This window comes from Prinia subflava, chromosome 2 (assembly GCF_021018805.1).
Source record: "Prinia subflava isolate CZ2003 ecotype Zambia chromosome 2, Cam_Psub_1.2, whole genome shotgun sequence".
NCBI lineage: Eukaryota > Metazoa > Chordata > Aves > Passeriformes > Cisticolidae > Prinia > Prinia subflava.
Window position 1 is genome coordinate 84,316,458 of NC_086248.1, and position 18,756 is coordinate 84,335,213.

The window sequence follows — 18,756 nt, forward strand, 5'->3', positions numbered from 1 at the left end:
AAATCAAGCACCTGACTGCCTCCTATCTTTTCCACTGTCACCTCTTCATTGTACATGGAAGATGCAGGTGCATAAACTTTCATCACCCTTGAGGTAGTGAACTCGCATCTTGCTATACAACCACTCACATTGTTCCAAAAAGACACTTAAAAACCACTGTCAACAAAGTGCACTTCTCCAAAGGAAAGAATACCTCTGCTGAGTAAACCCAGTTCTGTTCTTCTGCCATCAAACAAAGTAGCTCTATGATAAAAAGGGACAGTACTGTACCTGAAACTGGAACCGAATCAGAGGGAAGCCGGTCAGGACAGGGAACATTTGTTCCATAACTCCTCTCCTGCGAAGACAGACAGGGCCAGACTTCACACCAGTCCCACTATACTCTGGTCATGACAAACCATTTACATCTCAGAGCATTAGATTCATGAAATCCCCTCGTACTGTGCACACAACTACCCAGCTCAGCCTGCCCTCGGCCCATGCCTTTTGAAGGCAGACGCAAACTCAGCCTGCTCAGGAGCCGCCAGCCTGACGAGTGCAGCACAACTATTGCCTACTGCTGGGGCTGGTGGTTTTAGACTGTGAGCCATGTTGTGCACAGATATGCAACACTTGGTGCGCCCAGACCTGAATATATTTTGCAAGAAACTGTTTGAACATCCCTGAAATATCCTAGGACAAAACCATACTTCTGTCAGCGGGCCATGAGCCTGCCTTCTCTGTATGCAGTCCTGTATGTGCAGCCAGGGATTTGCCTTCCTGGCTCCTCTGGGTTGCAGCCTACTGACAGAAATACCCCCAAAGTCTACTGCTAGGGAAGGGATGACCATTGATATACCAAAGCAAACTATCACACAAGACTCAAAAGATGTGTTCTGGCTCCAAATATCTCTACAGAATTCCTTAGAGTAGGCTAACTTGCCTAAGGAAAAGATAACTTGTGTGTCTTGTCCCATTGTTCTGGATTGAGTTTTTATTTTTTAATTTAAAAACCTAGCAAAACAACAACAAACATAACCCAGTATTGCTCCTTACATCCTTAACACCTCCTACAATACTGCTATTTCCAAAAACCGGAATGGTAGGTACCATTGGCCCATGGCAAGGTCTGTACACCCCAAATAACCAACAAAACAGATGGCTCTATATTAAAATGTGAACAGAAATGTATATTACAACTCCAGTGATGAACAGGCCATTTTGTGATCTAGGCATTGTGTTCTCACAATGAACATCATCAACTCACTCTGTTCCTGCTTGGGAACACCAAGTTCTGCTCAAAATCAGAGTACTCTGACTTAAAAAAACACAATCATGGGTCTTTTTTTCCCCACATCTAATCTGAAGCCATATAAAAAAAAAAATCCATATTCTTCAGTTCCACTATGGCATAAACAAGACAAAATCAGACCCACACAGTAGCTGGATCTGGTCTAGTTTCTTCCATGGTAGCACTAAACAGCTTCATTTTCACTATCTTCTTATCCCAGGGAAAATAACTTTTTTATCCAGGTGTTTAACATAGGCTCTTACCAGTGAAGGCAAGATTCACTTTAGGCTAGCTGAACACATCTACCTTACTCACACTCTTACAGAACCCACCAAGGAGAGGATGTGCTGTTGAACATCTGACTATTTAATCAAGCATGAAAATAAAAAGTTGGAGTTTTGCATTTAGTTTTCCCAGGTAGCATTGTTTATTTAGGCAACAACACACTCTTCCCCAGCTGCCCCACCCCCTGGAATACAGCCAGTCCATTGATGCAAACAGTCCTACCATACCTGAGATGTTTCTTCGGTGTTTGATGTCCTCAGGGAAGATGAGTAGTTACTGTTTCTATACGTAAACAAATATGGATTTTCCTGCAGAGTGAAGAGAGTATGTTTACCAACGCCAGTGGAAACACAGTCAGCTGACGTTAAAGTCTTCTGGCTACATTTTCCGAGAGAAAAAAATCTTTACACTATTAATTTTTGTATGAACGTTGCCTTAGTGAAGTAAACAAGGTTAGATTTGAAAGTTAAGCCCTGGTCTGAAGCCCTGTCCTTGGTATGCTCTAGGTACAGCACCACTTTCTGCCTTAAACCTAACATCAAACATAACATAAAATTCTATTTCTTTGATATTTTAATTGCTGTTCAGAAGCTTTTGGATGCCAGTAATATCTTATCACTAGCAAATTACTGAAGTCAGAGCTTAAATGCAAAAGCACACAAGAACCTGTTCTTTGAAAATGAGATGCTCCAATCCTGACTACTGACAGCTCCAGGGACTAAATTAGTAAAAAACATGGCAGCAGAGGCAAATCACAGAAAATTGAGTTTATATAAAATACATGGATTCAATTTTATTGGTGACACAAATTTGAATACTGATAATGCACCTCATACCTGCAATTAATAAATTCAGATTAGCTAGATATGTTTTCTGGACCAAAACAATATCTGACAGAGATGATTTAACTAAATTGTCATAAGTTTTTTTTTTTCAGAGTGTCATCTGTAGAAAATCAAGACTCCGTGTCAATGAACTTTAGGAACATTCAGTTTTTAACAGTGCAGTAACTTGGGCAAGCGCACATTCCTAAGAACTTCAGAAAACAACAACAGTGTTTGAAAACTTGGAAATTCTGCAAAGAATGAATAAAATCACAGAATAACAAGGAAGCCCTTTTACCTGAGATGGACACTGGACAATTTTTGTGGCACCGTAAGGCTGCTTCTGTCCAACTGGCTGCATCTGGAAAGGGAAAGAAAGAAGAATTGTACAAGTGGTGTGTGGGGGAAGGAAGGGAAAACAGCAGCAATGCAAAGGCTCTAGTGCCTGATGTTTTCCATCAGGCTTATACACATAAATCTAAAAATATATATTTAGAATTTTCTTTTACCTATAATAAATGTTTATCTATGCATAATATACCACATGCATACCTACAAAAGCAAGGAACTGAAAACAAGTCCTCTCACGTGAGCAGATTCTCTTCCCATTATGACTAAAACTTCCATCCAAACATTAATTCGGCTTTTGGGAATGCTGACTCTCTAAGTGTTGATTGTTTATCCAACCTTTCAGAACTGTTTCATTATCTACACTCTCACACATGTTAGACAACACTAAAAGGTGCTTTCCTGCTCCATACAGAGGCTTAACAGCATTTATGTTTGTTGGTCTTCTTGGAACAAGATGGAGAGGAAATCATTGTAATGAAAAATTATGGAATTATTTGGAAAATAGTGACAGCACAAAGGGGCAGATACCAAAAATAATCACTTCACCTGTTCAGGCAGCTTGCTGAGTGCTAATTAAATTGCAATCACACACAGAGGAATTGGCTGAGGGTTTAGATCCCTCAGTGCATGTCTGCTCAGCTTGGCACCAGCAGCTGCCAGGACCAGCAGCCTACACAAGAGACGGGATGCAAGGGACTGGAAAATACAACAGCAGCAGGCTTGATGTCACCAATATACTCTGGGCAGAAATGCTATATTCTATTTTGATTGTTCCATCAATGAAAATAATGGGAAAATTTAGAGAAATAGAGAAGAGGCTTACAGAGTTTATATTCCTTGAGAGAAACATTTGAAGAAACAGTCTGCTTTTTTGAGAGAGGGCAGGAGGGAATAAAACAAATTTCCCCAAAACATGCAAAATAATGAAGCTCAGAGAAAAGATACATTGGGATACTTTCCCATCCTCCTAGGATGAAACAAAGTAGCTATTTAATGGCATTATTAAAAGAAAATACACTTCCAACACGTAATCATCCCACAAAACACGGGATACATACAATACATACAATTTCTTGACTAGAAATTAAGTTCAAACAAGTATTAGACACTTGCATGTGTTGGGAGTTGGGTGACTAGAGCAAGTTTCTCCAGGAGGCAGTAAATTCCAGATGGCTCAGACACACTGTTCACCCAGCAAAGGCTGCCAGCTCCCATACAGCTCAGCTGCACGGTCCTGGCCAGGGCATGGGGCACAAGGGCTGTATTGTGGCCACCAACCCTCCCCCAAATTCAAGCACATCTGTCATTCAGGCCACATGGTGTGGGTCTGCTCTGGCACTCAGCAGGTTCCAAGGCAGCACAAAGCCCTGAAGACAGAAGAGAGGCATGGGCAGCCTCCTGCCGTGCTGTTCACTTTTGGTTCTTGCCTGGTTTTAGTTTCTCCTTTGGTTGCAGGATAGGGTTGGGTTTTGTTTTCTGCAACACGAAAGAGCGCCAAAATACAAGAAGCTCCTACTCTTGTGAAGTTCTTTACATACATGAATGGAGCTTTGTCCTCAGATATATCTCCAGAGGTAAAATTGATTAATTTTGGCAAACGCCTACAACCAGGCTCTCTGTGGAAAACATCAAAGCTGTCCAACTACACAGCCAACCTCTCTCAGCTTTTCCAATGTCACTTAACTGACTGTTCTCAGGTGTGTTTAGCATATGAATTGCATGGTCCAAGAGAGTTAGAAATGTTTTGGTCAAATATCCAGCCCTGCCTAGGACAAGCCCTTAGGACATGATGGCTCAGCTCCTTCTCAGTCAGGCTGAAGTGCAGCCCTAAGGCCAATTGCCACTAGATTGTCAAGGTTTTGCCCTTTGGCCAATAAACAGGTAATTATTCCAGGAAAGAGGTTGGTACCAAGCCTCAACGTAAGGTCAGGACAGCCTGGCAGAGAGTAGAAGGAAAACCTCTGAATGTACTTTCATTCTGCAGTGTTTCCTGATCCACAAGTCATGATGTTGATTTCCTATCAGGTCCCAAGAGTGCATTATGGGTTCTTTTTTAATTTTTAAAGAAGTCAGCATAAACTGTTGGCTGGATTTCCCAGTAGAACTGGAGAGACCTTTATCAGGTGAGGACACCTGCTAGTGCTTTTCATGCTGAACTCATCTTTCATACCTTCTTTTGCATCCCGTGAGAATACAGGCAGACAAGGCAATCACAGGCAGACAAAGAAGCAATCCTGAAAGGTCCCTCTCTGATGATTGCTAGCTGTACTCTGAAAAGTCCACTTAATCACAGAGAAGTCAGGAAAAAAGATGGCAAAATGAGTTGAGGGGATTGTTACCATTTCCACATTCTTCCTTCAAACCTGTGGCAAGATGTGGGTTTGCCACATTTTACTCCTCCTCCAGCTCACCTAGGCTGTCCCCTCACTAGAGGAATCACCTCACACTGAGAAAAAACACTGAAAATAAAGCAAAGTAGGTATTTGTCTCCTTTATGGCAATGTTTTGGTTCTGGTGGCTCCACAGCACTCTCACTGCCCAACTCTAGGTAACTGGCCCTGATGCAGCCAGCCTCGAAAGCACAGCTTCATTTTGCATATGGTTTTTCATCTCTGCTATTTCCACAAAATGCTCCTGGGCAAGCAGAGTGACAAGAATAGAGTAACATGCCACAGAATGGGTTGCTCAAGGACAGAGCAGAGGAGGACAAATAAAGTCTGTGCAGAAAAGGTTGAGAGACAGAAGAACGAAACAGAGGGCATCTATTTTATGATGGAAAAACTGGGGTAGGAGCTGTGACATCATGACAAGGAATATCACAGATAACAGCAAAGGAGATGAATGGACCCAGCATGGCTGTTCCAAGGTTACCACTGCAACAGCTTATCAATTTTTAACTCCTTGGCTCCTACTAACTAACTAAAGTCCTTTTAACTTTAACTAAAAGATAACATTATTTTATTAAAGTGACTGTACTATTCTTCTAGATATATCATCTGGTGGAATAGAAGCCTCTTCCTGCAAATTCTGCTTCTTTAAATGATCAGGGCTACAACAAATATTACTGCTTGAATTAGCATAAAAGAAAACAAGAACATGTCAATAGGTATGTATTTATTTTTAAATGTGGTTTATGAAAAGGTTGTTGCAGTACAGACTTTTTCCTTCATGCTCTAGGATAATTTGGACAGACACAGGAATGGTAGGTACTCTCCAAGGAAAATCTTATTAACACATGACTCAAAACAAGAAAAAAAGTCTTTTCTATTTCATCTAACTTAACTGGCCATTGAAGATTCTTTTTAATTAAAAAAGATATTTTATGTGTTATAAGGTTACTAGGAAAAGAAACAGGGAACACTGAAAGCTTCTAAAAAGAAACAGTAAAATCAACATTTTACCTAAAACAATGCATCTAAGGGCATATCCAAACAGTAGCATCCTGCTTAGCTCTGTTGAGTCCAAACCCACATACCTACTTTTTTGTCTCATAAATATTGAAAAGCAACTCAATGTCTTCATTTGCCCCTATAATCAATTTTAGAGTGCAAACTCCTCCAGTTGTACATGCATACACTCAGTCTCACACACACAAATGCTGTGTGTCAGTACCTCAAGCCTGCAGTGGGAAACAGCCCCCTACAGGACTGGTCATGGTGTTCACGGTCGAGTGGGTCAAAAAATTCACATTTCCTTCAGACAACCTCTCCCACTAATAGAAAGCTGGACAAGACATCTAGCTCTAGAGGACATAACAAGAGTTCCTCAAGGTTGTTTCTACCTTTCCACTACGAGCAACAGCAGGAAAGATGATGGTTGAGGAGGAGACAGCGGTATAAGAGTCATTAGTAAAGAATGGTGGGGATGCAGGATAGAGGACAGAGCAGACAGGAGGATCATTGCTATAACCTCAGGTTAGGACAAGCCTCAGTCATCCTGTGCTGTGCTATCAAACAGGTAAGATTAGCAAAAAACAGGATCTGTCACAGCTCATTTACTCCATGAGGCTTCCCAAAGGGCTACTTTGAAAACCTTTCTAAAAAGTTCTTAGTAGAAAGTAGCAGCAGAATGAGATTTGTCTTGAAAGTGTAGGGCATTCAGCATTATCCAAGAGAGCCTCCCTGCACAGCTGAGGATAGCAGTCATGGGATAATTCTTGTATTCCTCCTTCCCCTGCCTCTTTGCTACTGAAAGCCTGGCTCATGCAGGGTTGCTACCAGGCATCCAGACCAAGTTCAGCAAGAAACAGTCTCTGTGGAGCTGCTTACCATGTTGTTCCAGAGGCCCACAGTCATGAAAATATAATCTTCCAGAATTTCCATCTGGGTCTGTGATGTGGTAATTGAATCATCCTTGCCCTGAAGGAGAAAGTACTTTGAGCATCATAAAATAATTAACAGTATGGAAAGATGAGATATTCAGTCACAAAAGTTCCCAATCTATCAAATAATATTCATATCCACAAGAAATCTTTGGTTTTCTTGCCAAAGCCACTTGCCACTGATCCCCATACTACTGGTGTATCAAGATAGAAAGATACTGGTTTTGTAAATGATTGTTGCACATCAACAGGATAAGAAGAGCAGAGCAACAACACAGCACGATCACAATAGTGACACGGAAGAGCAGGAAGACATAGATGTGAACACACGAATCATTTGGAATAAACAACATTTCTGCTAGTTTACACATGCATTTAAAGATTAGAAACATGCAGAATTTTAAATGAAATGTAACTGTTGGAAGAGTTTGGAAGGTTACACATGGTGGCCTGCAGGCTTACCACAAATCAGAAGAAATAAAGAATACACCTATGACATATGATGGTATTTAAAGAAATTATAGAGCAAATTACTGACAGAAAAAGTAATGCCATGAAAGTTAGAGGTCTGTTATTTGCATATGGACCAGCCACCTACAAAAAAATGCCTGGCAAAAGATTGCCCCAGCAGCAACAAAAAGATTTTACAACCTAGCAAATCCTTTCTTTTCCTGGAAGAAAATTTTTTTCTCCCAATTCACTTTGTTCTGATACTGAGTTGAGGGGAGCAATGGAATTACCTCAAATTCATAGAGCTATAATGATGCTCAAAAACCCAGACCATGAGTCACTACCAACCTATATTACAAAAAAATACCTAAAGTGATGGATTTTGATACCTCACTCCAAGTGAGCCATTCTCCAGAAAGTAATATTCTTCCTCTTCATTGCCAGATTTTAGACAACCTTGACCTTTCAACTTGCCTTTAAAGATCACTTATGACAAAACCATGCCTGATATCCCAGGCAATCCCATCTTCACTCCCTACTGCCTACACCAGAAAAAAAGTCTGTGTTCCCAGACTCACTGCAGGGAAATAACTGTACTTTCCAACATAGTTTACAAACACCTTCACTTTTGTTCCTCTAACTCTTTTAAATACTTCACATTATCCACATTTTGCTTTTGATGTCTAACAGATGAGCATAATCAGGGATGACTATGGTGATGACTACAAAGATATGGAAAAGTGAGCAGCATTGACAGCTTCCAGACACTTGGGACTTTAGGTGCAGAGGTGCCATCACTTGATTTATCCTGGAGCATAGCATTCAAAAAACACAGGACCTCTGACTGGTGCTGTTTAAAAACAAGTTCCATTCTCAGGAGTTCTGTGTCTGATCCTGAGGTGTGTATGTCCTGTGCCTGACTACCGTTGTCTTCCAGAATTACACAGCCTAGGTCAGGAAAGTCTGCTGAATATTGCACTCAGTCTCAGCAGACACAAACCAGAAAGAATGGAGCAGCTTGAGTTTACTCACCAGACTGAGCAGCAGATTTCTTCCTTGGAGAGAAGGCTGAAGAACAACAGTGAAGTCCTCCTTTTGATCAAACCTCTCAGACTCCAGTAGTTTTTCCAAAGCATCCTAAATAGACAACCATTTAATGAGATAAGTATTATTGGGTAGAGAGTGTAATCTATGTTCAATTCATCAAGGCTTAAAGTAAATTTAAATTATCCCCATCCCTAATGAACCACAGAAATAAAATTGTGTAATCCAACAACATAGACAGTAATTTAATGAAATCTCGTTACACAGCAACTGGAAAATCCTTGTAGCTATGAGAAAGATAGTTTACCATCATTTTCTTTGAAAGGGCAGAAAGCTTAGCAAGGCAGTGAAATGTCATGTTTATTGCCACCCTGGCTTGTTTAAAAGAAACTAGCACAACTGTCTTTGTCTTAACAGGGTATTTCCCTCTTCTAAATCATGTGGCATTTTACTGGACAAGATAGATCACTTCTCTGGTGGGATATGAAAAATCTTAGGTTTCTAAAAGTTAGACATTTAAAACGTCAAGAGATACTAAGATCACTGAGATATAGAGAGATCTTATTGCCAATATTCCTGAGGTAAGAAATGGGATCAGGATTGCTATGGATATGTGGTAGAAAGGCTGTTACTCAACTTCCCCACCGCTATTCCTCCCTTAACTCCTTGCTTCAGGCCGGTCTGGAAAATGAATAGAGTCAAACAACACAGAAGATGCCATACCTGATAGGACCACCTCAGTATGTAATCATGTAATGTGGAGTGTTCAATATAATTGCACTGATTCCTGCCTGGATTGCTGCAGAAAATAATTAAAAATATGAAAGACATTATGAACTTCTGATAAACAAGGTGGATAGCATGAATTCTTTTAAGCCACTTACAAGTACATACTAAAGAGTAAATTGTTGTATGTGTAAAAGAGGCTACATGGAACACACTCCTTCTTGATATAAACACAGAATGATAAATATTCCCATATCCAGAGCTTTGTATCTCTTTTTGATTTGAAAGCCTAGTCAGTTGACAAGTATGCCAGACTTAGATTAGCACAGGATCTCACAAGCTAGCAACATGCTCAAGCTTAAAATAGCAACTGCACCGGTTTTCAAACATTTCCCTCTCTACAGTCACAGAGGAAAACTGAACAAACTCAAAATACTTCCACTGGAACCTTTTCTTTAGCATTTGGCACGAAGACATGCATCTAGAAACATGGGTGGAAGCTGCAGAAGGTTATCCATGCTAAAGGATGACTGGTACTGTCAGATTTCTGACCTGCAAGGTCAGATGGGTATACTGCATATTTTTGAAGCTAGCTGGAGAATTCTGAGAGTTCCCAAAGGTGTAGATGGGAATGATATAAGATATACATAAGATTAGTCAGGTTCCACCAAAGATATACTCTCTTGAAATTTCCTGAGTGGACTGGAACCAGAGAAAGTTTCTGGGGGGCTTACAGATATAAGCAATAAGTATGCATCAGGATCCTTTTCACAGAGCTCTAGCTAAACCCATAAAATGAGAGTTTTCTGATAAAGTGCTATTATCACTGCTGGTGAGTGAAAGAAACATGAACTCAGGACCAGAATCTTATCCAAGCCTAACAGAGGAACCTCATAAAACATGAAGAGAGTTACATACCTAAAAATAGGATACATGCATTGCTTTTAGTGCAGACACCTCTAGTTAGTAAGAAATTAATAAAGGAGGGAACTTTAAACCCCATTATGTCCCAAACTTCAATGCCTAAAGTTAAAGCATGGGATTGAAAGCGTCAACCACTATTATCCTCTTTGAGTCTTGAAATTTCTCATTTTGATAATGATTTGTATTTTTCTCTCAAAGTACAGTTCATAATAACAACTTAGCAACAAAATGCTGGAGGTCCTGATCTGGGACTGAGGCCATCTAACAAACTTGTGGGAACTGTGTTTATCAACCAGATAAACATAGCTACAAGAGCATGCTGACAATAAGAAAGCAAACTGCCTTAAGTACAAAAGGAAATATAAAAATTCCTCAGAGGAAAAAAAAATAGATTTACTTAATTTTATTTTTAAGACCTTCAATACATGGCAATGCCCATATTCCTAAACACATCTTTTCCACAATTTCTCACATCTTTCCCCTTCATGTTTGTGCAGGAGAAATAAGCTAGAGTGCCCCACACAGTCACTTTTGACAAGGAAAGTGTCTCCTCTCCTTGTACTTGTTAAGTACATAGCAGCCAGACCTCTTCCCCCATTCCATCAGAACATCTCCAAGGTTGTATGCTTGCAAAGCTTGTGAAACACTCCAGGATGACTATATTAGTACACATGGTGTCCTATGCCACGAGTACAGGGAAAAAATAATTACTGTGGAGTAAGATGAAGCGTAATCTCACCAGCTGTAAACTACTCCATCATGACTGCTCATGTGCACACGCCTACTCCAAACTAAATCGGGACACAAACTACTCACGCTCGTGTTACAAAGCACTGAGAAAGACAGATAAATAGATGCAGTTACCATAAGGAACTGACAACTTGGCTGTTCTCTACTCTGGCATACCCTAAGCCCAAGTAGTATCTTTCCAATAGCTTAATAATGTCCTTTAAAATCAGTTGCTCGTTTTGATATATAGAAATTTAAACTTCTGAAGCACCTACAGAGCTTCTGATGTAAAACTTGCAGAACAAAAGTATCACTGAACAAAAAACTGGGGGTAGCAAGACTGTGCAGCTTTGTGACCATAATCTAAGTGCTGGGTCTGGCTGGGATGGAGTTAACTTTCCTCACTGCAGCCCATATGGAACTGTGTTTTGGATTTGTAGCTAAAACTGTTGATAACAAACCAGTGCTTTGGCTCTTGGTGAACAGTGGTTGTACAGTGTCGAGGCTTTCTATTTTTCCTTAACTCTGTCCCAATATTTAAATATGCTGTCCAAATTGATAGGATTAAAAGCACTAGCTTCCTAGTAAAAATATATCTTTCTTAGAGAATATATCAGAAGCAAAGGGAAGACTTAAAATCTCTTACATACTTTTGTATTAAGAGCAGAAAAACAGCTCAGCAGATTGTATCTCAGTCATACAGTCAGTGCATATACATAGCTATTTGTGGAACACCAGCAGGAAACATTGACAAGAAGTTAAAGAAACCTGTTACCTGGCATTACTGTAATCTTGGCATGCAAGAGAGGCAGTTGTGAGCTCAGTGGAATCAACTAGATTTACAAAGGCCTTGGGAACCTGCAGTAAGAAAGTAAAAATTATTCATGCTAGATTTGCAATTAAAGATCAGCAAGCAGCAATTACAGTAAATTACGTTTACAACTTCACACATATTACCTCTGGCCTGGGATTCTGCTTACATAAAATCCATGATCTAAGGCTTTGCCAATTCTGTCCTGAACCCTGCTCCTATGCCTGCTATCTAGGATCATCATTTATGAAGTACTTGTGACCATGGTTCCTTGACCGAGACACAGCAATTCATTTTACATAACCAAAATGGCCACCAGCCAACTAAACAGAACTCAGATGAACTTGGGACTACCATTTTTGTGGCAATACAGCAATGCAAAGCTGGGGACAAAACATTCTGTGTAACAGCACAAGCACTCTGCAACCCACCACACCTCTCCCCCATGCAGAAAGCAGCTTTTCATTTACATAATGATATTTCACTTTTACAAGTGCACATAAACAGATTCTGGAAATAATAGTGGAGAGAATCTGAAGAGAATGTGTGGGTGGAATTTCCCCCATACACAACATCTGTCAAAATCAGTTGGAGAAAAACGAGTGGTTGTGGTCTGAGGCAGCCAAACTGTAGCAGGTTTAGAATATGCTGCAGGCCTTCATTGCAGCAAAACAAAATTATTGGAAAATGTCATTGAAATAATTCAGTTAAACAGTTTATAGTCTACTTTAGTAGTAATCTATCCTCATCTAGTCTACTATCATTAGTAGACCAAGACACAGCACAGAACACTTCCCAGAAACCATCCTAGATAAGCAGATAATTCTTAGCTCAGCCAACTAGAAAACCTTTAGAAAGGCTGAGATTTTTAAATGAATGCAAAACAGAAAAAAAAAATCTATTATTTGTATTTTAATGGATGTTTTCCCTGGTCTGTAAAAGGCATCACCAGGTATTTAGCAGCCTGTACACTACCTAGGTGATGCACACCAGTAAACAGGTATCAGTTACTTTCACCAAGAGCCCTGTTACACATAACTTTCAGACCCAGACAGATGTACTCCAATTTTCACAGAAAGACTGAGCGGTACATTAGCTTGTGTTGCAAAACAGAGCAGTTACCCATCCATCCTTTGTGTTTGCATGTGTCAGCTTTTTAAAAACGGGAGTAAAACACTTAGCGAAAATAAATGGAGCCAGTGGGTTGAAGTCAATGAGGCTGGTGTTCTAAATCATGTGAAGAGTGGTACCAGCCCTAGTCTAGTAGGGGAGACTGGAAAAATACACAAAGGATTCAGCTATTCGGGGTTGAGGAATACATCTTACCTCCTTATACAAAAAGTCTAAGACAGCTGTAAGTTTTTCCAGGTTTTCCAATATGCAGTCCTTCTGTAAATGAGATGAGAAAGGCCATCAAAACTAGTAGAAAAAGCAGTTATCCATTTCCTAAAAGTGGCAAACTCTGTGTACTGAGCTATGTACTGAAGGGTTACTAAGAAATACTCTACTCTAAATTCAGCCTTAGCCAGCAACAAGTAAATAACATGAGAACCAGTCTTATAATTTAACTGCCTATAAATAGGCAACTTGACATATAGTAAAAAAAGACAGGGATAGGGAAGAAAAGTATTTTTATACTTGAAAGTGGAAAATAGTTGTTATACTAAGACATCTCAGACTAGGAATTAATTAAGTACAAATGTTCATGGCAAATTAAGTACAGATGTTCATAAATACAAAACACATTGTGTGCCAGGAGCTTACATCATTGGATAGAGGCATCCCAACATCCCAGACCTAACTACTCCTTTGGTTCCCTGTGGCAGAGAGCAGAGTATGGGAAAGGATCTTAGCTACCTGCCTTGACTGCTAAACCACCCCACAAAATGCTTACCAGTTGTGTGGAAGCATAGGAGGAACATGGGCTTTCAGCACTAAAAAAGACTGTGATCAGTTTCCAGTCATTTTGGAAGTCCATCATCTGGAGAGAAAAAAAATAAAGGAATAGGATGACAGCTGATCTATTTCCTACTTTCCTTTTTCACACACAATTTGCTGTGTGTGAGAGAGAAACCAACAACGAGTCCACGGCCCAGCCCTGGCCATCTTGGTCCCTTCCATTTGACAAGCCATCCAGCTTTTCCTTAGAGGGCACAGCAAATGGATGGTTAGGCATCAAATGCTGCAATTAAAGCTGCACACACATCTACAAAAAGCTCAGGATAGAGCCTGAAATTGTTGCTGCTGTAGAAGACTCTATTGGAAAAGATGGGCATGGACAGCTTAGCACAGAACTTGATGTTTCTTTCCATCACCGTTGCAACTTGCCAGCAGGGTTACTCTACATGAATTGCTGAGAAGGGGTCACACTAGGGGGGCAAAGACTGGAATAAAAAATCTGAGAGCTAGAGCCCTGCTCAGCTGTGCTGTGTTTATTAGGCAATGCTGTACAATCCTAAAGAGCCTTGGTTAGAACCACACAGTTCCACAAACACACATGCTAAATCCCTGTAGAGCAAAGAGGCAACAGCAGAATTGCCTTGGCAATTATATTTTCCCATTACTTCAAGACGATTTTACAAAATAACATCATGGTTAAGAATAAAGGAGAAACGAATGCTTAAAGCTCCAGGATGGGATCTAAAAAGCACTCAGCCATGAATGATAATTCTAGCTCTCACCAGCATCAGCCAAAGCATATCTAGGCCTTTATTGTCCTTTCTGAAAATATGTTCCTAAAAGACCAATAAGGAACTGAAGAGACAAATACTGAGAATTATTATTTTGGGTTGGCTTCTCAGAAACACTGGCACAGTTACAGAGTGTAGCTAGCAGAAGTCTCACATCTTTAGCCAACAAAAAACAAACACATTGGCTTCCCTACCAAGTTCTTCAGCTGCTTTGACAAAAAAGGTGGGATCCTTTCAGAACAAAACTCCGCACTTGAAAGGCATAGAACTGATTGTTATTTACAACATAAAGATTGCAGTCCATTAACCTTGAGAAATGGCATTTTCTGTTTTAAAAAGATTTCTGAGCGCTGTTTAAGTATTAAACCCCTTTTCTGCCTTTTTCTGCTTCAATACCATGTTTTCCAAGTTGTCCTGTGCTTTAAACAAACCTGATCCACTTTCATGAGCTCCACTATTTCTTCAGCTTGATGCAGGAGGTCTCTGAAAAGCAGAAAGGAAAAGAGAAATTATGGTGGCATCAGTAAGGTTAAAGCTTTGGCTGATTTTTACCATTGAATCAAACAACATTTGAGGATTCAGGTTGGATTAATCTTTTCTCTCCTAAATGTGTTAAGATTAGGCAACTGACTGTGCTACCCAGAGAGCTGTGGGTGATTAGTTCATATTCAGCTATCTGACTTTCAGACATGTGCACTTAGATGAAAACAGCAGCTTAGTAGGCACACCTCAACTTCTATTTGAGCCAAAACTTTGTTCTGCAGCTATAAAGAGACCCGATGTTAACTCAGGTGATACAGACCCCAAAGCAGGGCTTTGTTCCTCTTGATTCTGACAGGTGCCAACTGAGCCACACTGACAGCCTCTGCCAGCACTGAGCCTATTCTGTGCCCAGTGAAGCGCTCCAGCAACAAAGGCTTCCATCCTTGCCCTTGCCAGCTGTACATCAACTCCCAGCCAAAAGCCCTCAGACTCACCTGGCCTGAGTGCCCGGTGTCTCTCCCGCTGTGCCAGGCGCAGGGGACAGACGCAGGACCGAGGGATTGAAGGTGCTGATGAGAGCTGAATGACACACACAGGTTAGGCAATTTCTGCATCCTACAGACTTCTACTCTGTTGATTCACTAAACACAACGGAACTAAAACAGCACCAGAACATGTAAAGTCTGAGGATCCCTTGGGAAGCACGAGAGCTATGCCCAAGCACCTCTTCAGCTGTTTTTCTTGGTTTTGTTCCTCACTCTCTGAAGTGAGGGCTTCATGTCTGAGTTTGCCTCCAGACTCAGGTGAAAAACCTCCATCCCCATCTCATGTCAGCCACAAGTATTGTAGGTGGGCTTAAATAGAGGCAGCTGTAGAAATGAAGCTACTGGGAAAGGCTACCCAGGGAGACTCATAAAACACCAATGTGTTGCCATGTTTTAAACCTCTTTTACAGGGAACTGGACGTCACACCAAGGAGTTAAGGTACTAGGAAGATGATTTAGATGGCAGGACCAGCTATATATTATGCAGCATTTCAGTGGGCATGAAAGTTTTACTTCCAATACCCTTTAAGCAAGTAAAGGCTGCCTTCAGAGACAGCCAACAGGCAGCAAATCCCCAGATGTGGCACATCTGTGGCAGACCCAGTATAAATCCTAAGCACATGGCAGCAAACCCACACAAGATTCCTCTGGGTCAGCATGGTCCACAAGCACACACCAGCAGAGACTGTGGGTAGAAATAAGAGGCCCAAAAATCCTGTTGGGCATTTAAGAATCTTGCAGCAGTCTGTCACACCCCTTCTTCACTGCTGTTTGTCTACCCAGACAGTCTCTTTAAAGCCATCACAGACAACTGTGATGGCTTTAAAGCTGGCTGTACTCATATCCCCAGGTACACCATTCCTCAGGCTTCCCTTACATCCCTGCAGTGTGCAGTGCACCTGCTCTGCAGCCCAGCAGAGTCTTGGCGCTTCTGCCAGCAAGCTGTTAAATTAATTTGCTGAAGTTTTAGTGTGACAGCAACACGCACCTGCTAGAGTCGCCACGCTTAGTTCAAGGAAGTTCTTTCCTGTGCTATAGAAAGGGAAGAGAAAACAGGAAGTTCCTGTTATTCTATTTCTCAAAGAAAAATTATATTACAGCACAGCCTCAATTTCGTATTAGTTATGCTGCATCTCAGAGTGAAATTCATGGCAGCTGCTGCAAGTAAGAATGGGGCCTTTCTTTTCCCAAACTGCCATATCATCAGCTACTGCTGAGTAAGAACATAGTCTCAGATCGCAATTTTTTGTGTCTCTGTACCCTCTGCATGTTGCAGTACTTGTGCTTGCTTATACATAGGTATAAGTGATGCAGAGGCCTCTCCGTGTATACCCACATACAAGTGGACACAGATGTTTATGCAGCCATTAAAAAAACTTAGTATTTTAAAGTTTATCTGTGCAGCACTAAATCCTCATCTGGGATGCTGTGACTGAAAAGATCCGCACAGACCTGCAACTACAAGTTTTAGCCATATGTTCACTCACTGATTCAGATCTGCTAAAGGGGCATGGAAGAAGGAGATGGGGTAAAGCCAGTTCATGAAGCACTGGGAATCAGCCAAGCAGAGGACCGGGTATCCGGACTACTGGGTTCTTTCTTAGCTCTGACAAATCCCTGCTTTCTAATCTCTAACTAGTGAATGATGATATTACTGCCTAGGATTTATCACACAGCAATGATTCTAATTCAAGAGTATTCCAACACTAAAGTAATTCAATATCCTGCATAAGCACAAAAAATTTGTTTCCAAAGGACAGGTAAAGTTTCAGTGTCTCAAAATCCTTTCTATATTACGTAGGCTTTCTCCTACTCTCTATGAAACAATAAAAAAATTGTTTGGGCCCAACTCCTGCACTGTGATATTACAGAGATTAGGATAATGAAACTTATAAAAGCTAACTATTAATTGTTACCTTTGGAGTAAATCTTCACCAGATCCTGGTGTCTGTGAACAAAGAAGCAGAATAATATTAACCAAAGTGTAAACTAGACCTATGTATGCTGTTCCCCCACTGCGTTTCAGTCCTGTTAGACACAGTGGTTTTCCACATACTGTTCTTCATTTTGTTGTAATCACTCACATTTTTATATTATTTTCCAGGACTTCCCTATTACAGCGCATTTTCATAATCTGGTAATCCTTTCTCAGTTAATGCTTTCATTGATGATTTTTTTACACATAGCTTAACATAGAATTGGATTAGCTGAAATTAAATTCCATAAAACAAAATGCTGTTCTAGACCAAATTTCTTTGGACCTACTCCTTTTCAACAAGGGACATAACCTGAAGTCATTTACATAATTTACAAAGAAGGCACTCCAAAGGGTGTCTGTTAAAAAGAAACAACATCGAAAGAGGCACTTCACTGAATTCAGAGAGTTTGACGAGGAGACAGTGACAGAGATGTTTGCTCTAGGAAAGCAAACATTCCTTAAAAGCAGATCATTTACATGTCTTTCTATGACACCCCCACAAGCAACAAAGACACCCCCACGAAGAAGGCTTGCTCCAAAGGGCCATGCACCTGATGTGCGTGAAGCACCTTTGCATTCAGGACAATAAAATTTTTTGAACGAGAGAGGTACTCACAAGGAGTCCAGAAGTGCTGATTTTCTAAAGGAAAAGTATGATATATTGGTGGATATCATCTCAAATTTGAAAGTTGTTTTGTAATAAGGGAGACTTTCTCCTATTTTTCACAGTTGCAGCCGCTCCAGTGGCTATCAATTTTTGCTCTACAGGCATTTCTGTGCTTCCTCAAAGCTTGAGAATTGTGGTTAAATGCTTTTAATTTGGCCTCAAATCTGTTTCAGATATACATTTCCAACTATTAAGACAAATAAAGATCATCCAAATCTAACTATATTATTACAGGCAGGAGAATTTTACCCAATGATCTATACATCAGAAACATCTTTGTGATTTTTAGAGACCTTCTGCCTTCTAGGTAGGAAACCAGTTTCTACAGAAAACACTTGATGAGGTGGAAAATCTACTGCATTTCTCAATAATTTGTATTTGTTCCAGTTTGAATTTTCCCAGCATCTTCTTCCAGTTATTCAGTCTGTTATGCTCATTGTTAGGAAAATCCATGCACTCTAATCAAATATCATGGTTCTCTGCAAAGCACCGCGATCACATTTCCTCCTGCACGAAGTCAGCTGGCTATTTTTATTTCAAGGTATACTGGAACACTGAAAAGCAGGTATTTCCAGTCATTTTTTCACCAGAAGTCTTTGATGCTTGTGGAAAGACTGAAGTTCTGAACATCCTGAGACCCCAAACTACATCATCAGCT

At 40.5% G+C, this 18,756-nt stretch overlaps 1 protein-coding gene across 1 annotated transcript in view; it reads right to left on the reverse strand.

Moving 5' to 3' along the window:
* The window catches only part of PLB1 (phospholipase B1), an 88,315-nt gene that overhangs the window by 53,031 nt on the left and 16,528 nt on the right, over positions 1–18,756 (reverse strand). The window contains exons 6-18 of the mRNA XM_063390833.1: positions 17,370–17,401; positions 16,442–16,485; positions 15,403–15,487; positions 14,857–14,908; positions 13,630–13,716; positions 13,062–13,124; positions 11,700–11,782; positions 9,269–9,344; positions 8,534–8,638; positions 6,999–7,088; positions 2,678–2,740; positions 1,783–1,863; positions 271–337 (exon numbers count right to left, since the gene is read on the reverse strand). Coding sequence (XP_063246903.1) covers positions 271–337; positions 1,783–1,863; positions 2,678–2,740; positions 6,999–7,088; positions 8,534–8,638; positions 9,269–9,344; positions 11,700–11,782; positions 13,062–13,124; positions 13,630–13,716; positions 14,857–14,908; positions 15,403–15,487; positions 16,442–16,485; positions 17,370–17,401 — 928 coding nt within the window. The remainder of the gene's footprint in view (positions 1–270; positions 338–1,782; positions 1,864–2,677; positions 2,741–6,998; positions 7,089–8,533; positions 8,639–9,268; positions 9,345–11,699; positions 11,783–13,061; positions 13,125–13,629; positions 13,717–14,856; positions 14,909–15,402; positions 15,488–16,441; positions 16,486–17,369; positions 17,402–18,756) is intronic.